This window comes from Primulina tabacum, chromosome 16 (assembly GCF_025594145.1).
Source record: "Primulina tabacum isolate GXHZ01 chromosome 16, ASM2559414v2, whole genome shotgun sequence".
NCBI classification, from domain to species: domain Eukaryota; kingdom Viridiplantae; phylum Streptophyta; class Magnoliopsida; order Lamiales; family Gesneriaceae; genus Primulina; species Primulina tabacum.
Window position 1 is genome coordinate 32,762,203 of NC_134565.1, and position 9,396 is coordinate 32,771,598.

The window sequence follows — 9,396 nt, forward strand, 5'->3', positions numbered from 1 at the left end:
GCCGACGAACGCATGCCCGGTTTTGGGTCAATCGATTTTTGGGTCTTAGGTGTTTTGACTCATTAATAATGAAGTGGGGACGTAGAGGGAGAGACTTTATTAGCTGCATGGCAAACTACACGTAACATATTTGTTGAGCCCGCTCAATAGTTGGTCTTTAAGCCCTTTGTTTGTTGCCCCGTTAATGTTGGGCCTACACACAGCTGACGAACTCAGAGCCCAGTTTCTGGTGTCGAACGATTTTTGGGCCTTAATTGTTTGACCCGCCAATAATGGAGTTGGGAAGAAGACGGGGCAACATTAATTAGCTGCAATGACCACCACTACCCGCAATATATTTATTGAGGCCGCTCAATATTAAGCCCACAGTTTGTCGACCACTTCATGTTGGGCCTATAAATAGCAAATGAACGCAGTGCCGGTTATGGGTCTCGAATGATCGTTGAGCCCTTAGGGTTTTGACCCGTAACAAATTTATATGCCCGCTCAAACGTTGGGCTTTAAGCCCATAGTTTGTTAACCCATTAATATTGGGCCTATGTAAAGCCAACAAGTGCAGTGCACCGTTTTGGATTCGAACATTGTTGAGCCTTAGGTGTTTTGACCCGTCAATAATGGGCTTGTGAGAAGCCCACAGAAGGCAGTCTTCTTCGTTTCTTCATTCTCACGATTTGCCTTCAGCAACCAAAATTTGAAGACATCAGTTTTCCCTTGTTGGTTCCATTTAAAAGACACCGGGCCACCTGTAACTCGGTTTGGATCCTGCTATTCTTTCGTTTAAACGAGCAAAATTTAAAAGACACCGGGTCACCTGTAACTCGGTTTGGATCCTGCTATACTGTCTTTCTTTCGAATGAGCAAAATTTGAGAGATTATATTTAAACGAGACCTGCTATTCTTGTTGTGGCGGAGAGGTTTCTGTCGAGTTTTTTTCATTAATTCGCTATAAAGCGTACTACCCGTCAATAGAGCTTGTGCTGGTGCAACCATCGTAAAACGTTTCATCACAATCTTGTGTTTAGATTTTGATGAGAAATATAAAACGGGGAAAGAAGGAACGAACAATTGAAGGCGTCCTATCGCTATGATCTTTGTCAAGTTTTTCTTCTGTCTCTTGTGTGTGTTCTTGCACGATAGGAGAAGCCTGCAGCTGCTGTATCTCAATGCCCCAACCGATAGTCAGAGATAATGGAACATTATGTTTGAATGGTTGGATTTGGTCTTTCGAACCCGAAATATGCTCGTTATTCATTTGCATTGCATGCGGTTACATTTTTCTAACAAATTAACAAGAAAAATTTATGTATAAGCGATGGATAAATAGCCACTCTTTTAGCTCTTCAAAGTCTCTCTTTGCCCTTCCCTTATTACCAACAAATGCAAAATTATTGGGTTCGTGAGTCTCACCCAATTACTATCTTCTTGAATTATCCATAAGAAAATAGGAAGAAAGGTATACTTTTCAAATCAATAAACCATATGCAAACAAACATATTAATCGCTGGCGAACATGTGATTGAGGTCATGGATCACTTCCATGGTCGAAGCGAAAGAACCACGATCAAGATAATAATCAACAAGAGCAAAATCCCGAAACAAGCCCATTTCCTTGTATTCTTTTGATGCTTCCTGGCTACCTCAAGCTGCTTAGCTGCCCCCCTGACATAGGAATTAGCCCTGTTCACCTGACTCTCAATATCATCCAACTGCTCCCCCTGGCTCTGCACCAAAACCGCCATATCCAAGAATACTTGGTGCAGTTCCCTCAAATTCCTCTCTATTTCCTTCACCGCATCATGCCTCTCTTGAATCTCCATTATAGTATCCAACATCTGCCCTCTTCCCTGTTGCTGTATCGCTTTCTGCAGGAAATTCTCGCTCTCCCCCGTCTCTATCAATCTATCCAAGACTTTCTCATCCGGGTTTTCCCCTGTCACAGTATAGTATCTCCGCTGCACCGTCTCTCTATACTCGGAACCCATTCTCTGTCTCAGTTCATTGAACTTATTCATGGTTCCCTGGAGCTTTATCCTCAGGCCATTGACGACAGAAGTTTGAGTTCTGTCCGACGAGCTTCCAGGGCCACATCCAGGTACGCTGCGGTTGGCGGCGTTGGAGCGGTCTAATTCTTCCAGGCCGAGTTTAATGAGTTTCGCAGTTTTTAGAGAAGCAGAAACATCGGAATCCATCCGTGATCGGAGGCTCTTTATGGCTCCAGCGTTGTGCATGGTCTTGCTTTGCTCGTGCGAGACCTGGAGCTGGCCGTAAAGGGTCTCCAGGTCCTGAAGCTGGTTTTTGATTACCTGCACGTCCTGGAAAAATCTGTCCAGATTCTCGCCACCTGTTTCGATGGAGCTGCTCATCTCTATGGTGTGAGAATTCGGCGGCGGGGAATGGTTCTCTCCCCGAGAGAATGATCTTGATAGTAGATCGTTCATGTTTTCTCTTTAATAATTTCTCTCAGTTTATGATCTGAGGCCGTATATGCGAGAATTACATTTGGTATATAAATGGATTTGAACTTGAATTATTAATAGCATAATATGTTGAAAAATATGGTAAACTTCGGCAGGTTGAATGGGTTAGAAAAGAGACTTGTCAAATGAACGCGCCTGCCAGTCAGTTTCTTAGAAATACAGCAGGTCAGACCTGAAGAACATGCATGGAATGTTCCATCTGGCATGTCCATGTTATCCATTACATACTTCATGCCTAACTAATTTTTTTACGAAAAAGGGTCTAAACATGGAGACAAATATAAGAGATACACTAGTCTTACACATTGTTTTCAATTTAGCTAGTTTGTGTTTTTTGCGAGTAAGAAATTTGTAGTTATTATAATTGGCCTTTGTTATTGTTCTAGGATATTATTAAGGAAAACTGCAAATTTTATCTTTTGTTTTTTGCGATTCTAGAATTTTACCTTGTCTTATTTCAGTTTTAGTCAAGTAGCTTCTATTTTTTTTGTCAATTTTAGTCATTTTTCATCGGAAATATTGTTGTGTTGGTATGAAATTGCACACATCAGAGTTATTCGGAACCATTTGAATGTTGTATATGTGTCCATATGAAAGATGACTAAAATTACAAAAAAACTAAATAAATAAATATAGTGGATCATGACTTAAATATAACTATATAGATGATCAAAATAGATGAAAGACTACAAAATTAATATTATAATTTTCTCTACCATTAACATCCGATATCATATGATTTTAAGTATTTATTTTGGATCCATGCTCCAATAATATATTTAGATAAGAGGACGTGCAAAATCAAAGCATTAAAAAAGTGAAAACTATAAAAATATTATCAACTAACCTCACATTTGCTCTAGGCGCTAAAAAATACATGGTTTTCCATAATCGCTATTTTGTTTTAGCATATAAACTAGTATCTCACTTGTGTGGTTTAAAATTAGTAAACATGAGTGTTTAAATAATTATTTAAAATTATTGACATAATGAATATATTCTTGGAGCATAATATATTTAAGTTTTTCAAATAAATTTGTCTTTAATGAAATAATATATATTTTTACACTTATTTTTAATGTAAATTATTAGTTTAATTACATATATAAATATATTAATATATTTTTGTTTAATAATATTTCAAAATCAATACATTTAAATAAGCATATAAGAAATAGTGAAAAATATTATTATTTTTTAAAATAATTAAATTAATGATATATAAATTGAAACATTATTAAACATAATATTAAATCACATTTTTTTTTATCATTAATTGTTTTTGTGAAAATTACTATATATATCAACAATTCTATTTTTATATATACATATATATATGTGATGGTAGGGGTAGATTTGTAAAAATTAATATAATAGTAGTTCGTCGATTTGATTTATTTTTATGATTTAGATTATCACCGTGTTATGTTGTCACATCAAAACTTGTGGGCAAAAACTTATGTGAGATGATGTCACGAGTCGTATTTTGTGAGACAGATATCATATTTGGGTCATCTATGAAAAAATATTACTTTTTATGCTAAGATTATTAATTTTTATTGTGAATATCGATAGGGTTAACCCGTCTCATAGATAAAGATTCGTGAGAACGTCTCACAAAAGACCTACTCAAACTTGTGTATATTTTCAACTATTAATTTGTTATCATGAACAAAATTTTGGTATACTAAATATTTCGGTTCAACACAATACGATAACAATATTGAAAAATTTTCGATACGATAATGATACAAATTTGAAAAATACTGAAATATTAAAACAATACAAAATAAAAAAATATATAATATTTTTAATAATAAAGTTCTAAATTTTAAAAATATAAGTTTTTTTTATATATATAAAACAATATATAACGATATCGTACCGATTTCACGGTATGATACAAAATTTTGATATAATCGGTATTTTAATAGGTATCAAAATTTTCACTGTATCGAAAATTTTAATACGGTATCAATATATATATTTTTAATATATAATTTTTTATTAGATATATAATATATAATTTTTGATAGGATATAATAGATGATGCATCCCTATACACGACTAATTACTTGGTCAAAAATATCCAACTCCCCCTGTATGTTTTGTGACCAATCAAATCAAATAGAGTATAGTCTTTGAGATAAAATTTTCAATCGTTAATGTGGTCCAAATGACTCGATGCTAGAGTGTGCGAAGACATTTTCCTTTCCATGAAGTGTTACAAAAATAAAATCTTTTTATGATTTTGATTTTTTGTATTATAAAATTTTATATTTAGTGAGTTATTTTTATATTTTGAAATTTAGGTTTTTTTACCTAACATAATACTAATCTTCTCCGACATGATTTTAATGTGATGCCGATATAATTTTTACATATACAATACTACATCAATATTCTAAATAAAAAATATTAAAAAAATTGAAAGATATCATATTAGTTAGATGCTTGAAATTGTGAAAAACATTTATAACCAACAAAAAACTTCAAAAATCATCTCCACTGAGGGGGGGGGGGGGGGGGGGGGGGGGGGGGGGTGATGTTTTTATGATTTCTTTTGCCACGCTAAGAGTACATTAAATAACCTAATTGAATAGCCAGTTGAAAATATAGCGTAATTGAATAGATTATTGAATCAATAAATGATATCTATGCTCGTATTTTTAAGTCCAATGGTGTGTAATTTGAACTAGGTGTTCAGCTGTCATATTTTTGTTGATTTTAGTTCATTTATTGTGATATTAATCTTTGATAGATTCTACATTTTTTTTTGTTATGTTTTTTGAAATTGTTTACCTTTTCATATGAATTGTTTCCATATTTTGAAAGTATACCATTTATAAATATGTTTTTGTTAAATGATCTCACAAATCAATTTATGAGACCGATCAACTCGAACCACATTTAAAGTGAAAAATAACACATTTAACATAAAAAAATAATATTTTTTCATGAGTTGATTTGAGTCGAGTCGAGTCGGGTCAGACATCCGTCTTACAAAAATGACATTTGATACGATTTTATAGGATTTTTTATGCTTATTTATTGAGTTTATGTAGTAACTATTCGGAGAAACGATATTTTGAAAGTAGATACAAGATAGAAAATAAATTAGATTAATAATAAAGTCATAGTTCTAATTAGAGATGTTGAGAGTCTGGAATATTGCTTAAAAGTTAAAAGCCATTAGTGCTAATATTGGAATATAAAAATGAGAACAAGTGTACCGCCTTTCTGGGTCTAAATAAGGGAAGGCGAAAACACTAAGCAGGCCCGTTAAGCTTCAAGTACATCCAGAAACACAGAATGGACTCATATTTTATTGGGCCTTGATAGTAGTCCATAAAAACATGTAATTAATCCATAGCAAATAATCCTCAATTTGAGAAGACATGTATGTATGTATGTATGTATGTATGTATGTACGAGGGGGAAAAACAACTTAATGTACAAATACTAGATTGTAAGCACACAATCAACAGTACTACAAATGTTTAAGTTTCAAAGATTTCAAAACCAAACGCCAACTTTCCAAACCATGCATGATACAAACTCCTGATCCGTCCTGATTTAACCAGGTTCTATTATTGTAGGAATAGAAATGTTACACACACAAAATCACATCACGATCTTACATATATTAACATTGTCTGAATCCACCCGTATCAATGACTGACGTGTCTTGATTCGAGAGAGAGCCGAAACCCGATAGACTGGCAGAAGATATATATGTTTTATTTTATATTTTAGATGATTTTGTAGCTCCTTACAGGAGAAAGAAGATTTAGCCAAGAATGAGTTGCCTTTTAGATTTGAAATCCGATACCGATACCGATTCCGATCCCAGTATCAGCCACATTTGGAATTGGCTGAAAAGAAGTGCTGCGGAGATGATTGACATGAAAGGGAAGAAAAGTGCTAGCGTTCCCCTTTGAGAAAAAGTGACTGGTTGCTTCGGAGGTTGGACTAGTGGACCGGTTTCCATCGGACTGCAGCACGATGGAGATCAGGGATTCAGCAGGCTGTGCGAACCATTCCTCTTTTTCATCAGCGCTTTTGGTGCTGATGCTTGAGTTCTTGGTGTTGAGGAAGCGGCCACCCCTGCCTCTTGGACGGCGCATGGCGTGAAGATGGCGGGATAAGTGCATAAATGGCTGAAATTCGTCGAGAATTTTTTTTTAAAGAATAATATCCGATATCTCAAGATTTGAAATATGTAAAACAAGAAGTGAAAAAAATAAAATCAGTACACCAATAATTTTATATGTATTTCAACAATTCATGTAGTAATAGTACCTTGCGGGATTTGGCGAGTTTAATCTTCATCTCTGCCTTTGCCCGTGACCTTCTACGCCGCAAGATTCCATTGTATTGCTTCGCATTCACAAAAATCGGCCCTCCATCAGCAGACATGCTCAACGGTAACATGATCCGCCCCTGAAAACGTACTAAAATTCAGGTAAATGAAATGCTTTAAGAGTAGAAAATGTATAATTATTAACTTGCTATGAACATTTTTTTTATTAACAAAAATAAACATTATCTCCATATTCCTGAATCTGGCTTTGGTAGAGTAATAATTCGAGGAAACAATGGACGAACCGCGATTAATTGAGTTCCGCGAGGTGAGTATACTCCAATGCATTGCTCAGTAGAAGGATGTTTTGAAAATACCTGTTCAACAATTCGTTTTGATCAAGAAACAGATCACACCAGATTCTAGCACCACTGTTTCATCTTATTGATTAAAAAAAAAAAAAAAACTAAGTTAATTGTGTGTACCAGAGATTGGCCGAATCCATGCTCCAAATCCCCTTGATTTTCAGTTTGAGTTCGATTTTTCTCACCGTTTTCAGCGGCTTTGCAGTAACCAAAATCATACCCTGCTCAACATGTCAAAGAACTGAGGCTTTCAAAAGCAACGATATTATATATGTTCAAATCAAAAGAACCTTCCTTCTGGTAACTTATACCGTGCAACTTTATTTGGAATCAAGCTTCGTTTTCGAATCGAATAAACTAAGCTAGTTGCCATGATATCTCAAATCTTTTGTGTTTTCGCACCATCTACTATATCAACTGAATATGTAGTTCATGTTTCGTCACAACGATCCAATAAATATGGTAAAAAAAAAATCCGTAGAAGTAATTTGACAATCCCACTAATTTGATTAAATGTAGTCCATGCATCGATCCTCTAGAAGAATAATATTTATTATATCTAACTATTTACCTGAGAAAATAGTGAACCGAGTTGCATTTCCCTTTGCAATTTGATTTTCAGGTTGCATCGATATTTTATTAGCCGTGGCGAAATTATTGAGGTCAAGAGTACTAGATGAAATTATCTTCGATTGGACGAAAGATTCGCAATATGGCGGGTCGGATCCGAGTCCAGGCCATCGAGGAACAGTTGATAATACCACACCGCCATTGATGGGATTTGGGACATGAATCCCATCATGTTCCTTGAGGAATTCTGTGTGCATGGTCATGTTTAGCTTCTGTTCCTGCACTGATCACCATTCTTGCTTCAGGTAAAAACCCTAAGAAAGTACTTTCAATCTTTATGCATATTCTAAATAATTTCCTCAGAAAAATATTTTGTAATTTTCTTAGAAAAGTATATTAATTGTTGATATAATCACGATGAATTAGTACTTCCCCGATAGGAAAATCAATATTTAATTAATTGGAAATTTTACAATCGGAATATGAACTTTCCAAAGTTAAACAAACGTAGTTATCCTTTTTTTCCCTAGAAAAAAACACACAGAGACAAAGAAATGAAGATTATATTAGACAGTAAATGAAGATAGAAACAAAGTTGCATAATGTCACATTAATTAATTAAGTTCAAAAAGAAAATGTGAAATTTAGAATTAAGGTCACTGCAAAATATAAATAATATATCCATGTAATACATCTTTCCAAGTCTAACAACTTGCTTAATTCTCCAGAAATTCACATTTCTTGCCTAAAACTTAATTTCCATAATATATTTCTAATTCTGTGACAAAATTATATCTACCAATCCATCAAACATGCCACCAAAAGCCAGAAATCTCCAATCTGGATAATATCACTCAAAAAATCAATACCAAGAATCAGAAACAGAAGAACTTCACTGTTTCCAAAAAAAATTTAAAACCAGGATTTCAGCAGAAAATCAAAACAGATTTATGTATGCCATGATCAAGAAAGAGCCCAAAAAACAAATTATTAAAAATACAGAAAATTTACGTTTTCTGAAATATGATTTCCTTTTTAGATATTATTAAGAACTCGGACGAAAAGGAAACTTATAAAGATTACACAGACACGCAAGTACCTTAGCTAAACTGGAAGGAAAACAGCCTTCTTCGGAGTGAAAAACAAAGCACGAATCTGTCGGTAAAATTTCAAACAAAAGCCATTGGAGAGAAGCGAAGAGAGAGAGAAACTAGAGAAAGGGTAAGTCTGCATAATGGTGAAAGCCACATAGGAAGGGCCAATCATATAATTTTCCTCTCATGCATTTTTGCTTTCTTTTTTTTTTATTTAAACGTATGCGTGTAATATTTATATTATATCTCTTTTTCCCAGAGCCTTTTATTTTTTAAATTAATTACTTTAATTTTAATTAGTGTTTGTTGGTTTCTCACTCATTCTCAATTATATGCTCCATTAAAGAAGAAAAAGGAGAAGACGACAAGAGGAAGGGGATTATGATGAATAAATAATTGTTGATTTTATTTTGAACCACTATAATTATGAAAAAACTGTATACTTTAAAATTTTGATTTATTATTTCTTCTATTTTATATTTTTGTTTAGTGTTTATACACTTTGTTAGTCAAATCAAAGCTTGAATTAACAAATTTGAACAACATATATTTTGAACTTAAATATATGGTAAATGGAGTTCAATTAT

At 33.8% G+C, this 9,396-nt stretch overlaps 2 protein-coding genes across 4 annotated transcripts; both read right to left on the reverse strand.

The window, feature by feature from the left end:
- Positions 1 to 1,339: 1,339 nt before the first annotated feature.
- LOC142529908 (syntaxin-121-like) lies at positions 1,340 to 2,554 on the reverse strand. The gene has a single exon (XM_075635610.1). It carries the CDS (start codon positions 2,436 to 2,438, stop codon positions 1,530 to 1,532), a length of 909 nt encoding a protein of 302 aa, XP_075491725.1. The 5' UTR covers positions 2,439 to 2,554; the 3' UTR covers positions 1,340 to 1,529.
- Positions 2,555 to 6,049: 3,495 nt separating this feature from the next.
- LOC142529120 (uncharacterized) lies at positions 6,050 to 8,958 on the reverse strand. 3 transcript variants are annotated; one of them, XM_075634516.1, is made up of 6 exons: positions 8,815 to 8,958; positions 7,717 to 7,993; positions 7,266 to 7,366; positions 7,086 to 7,157; positions 6,780 to 6,920; positions 6,050 to 6,637 (listed from the first exon to the last, which is right to left on the reverse strand). In XM_075634516.1, exons 2-6 carry the CDS (start codon positions 7,976 to 7,978, stop codon positions 6,290 to 6,292), a joined length of 924 nt encoding a protein of 307 aa, XP_075490631.1. In that variant the 5' UTR covers positions 7,979 to 7,993; positions 8,815 to 8,958; the 3' UTR covers positions 6,050 to 6,289. The 3 variants fall into 3 exon arrangements, with proteins under 3 accessions (XP_075490631.1, XP_075490630.1, XP_075490632.1); XM_075634515.1 differs by having other exon boundaries at positions 7,717 to 7,998; positions 8,815 to 8,957; XM_075634517.1 differs by having other exon boundaries at positions 7,717 to 8,029; positions 8,815 to 8,950.
- Positions 8,959 to 9,396: the final 438 nt, after the last annotated feature.

What these genes read in the sequence shown, in the direction of transcription:
- LOC142529120 (XM_075634516.1), bottom strand. Translation starts at nt 7,978, where the DNA reads ATGACCATGCACACAGAATTCCTCAAGGAACATGATGGGATTCATGTC. An exon ending in TCGGTTCACTATTTTCTCAG is followed by an intron (nt 7,367 to 7,716) that starts GTAAATAGTTAG and finishes CATGTTGAGCAG; the next exon opens with GGTATGATTTTGGTTACTGC. An exon ending in ATGGATTCGGCCAATCTCTG is followed by an intron (nt 7,158 to 7,265) that starts GTACACACAATT and finishes ATTGTTGAACAG; the next exon opens with GTATTTTCAAAACATCCTTC.
- LOC142529908 (XM_075635610.1), bottom strand. Translation starts at nt 2,438, where the DNA reads ATGAACGATCTACTATCAAGATCATTCTCTCGGGGAGAGAACCATTCC.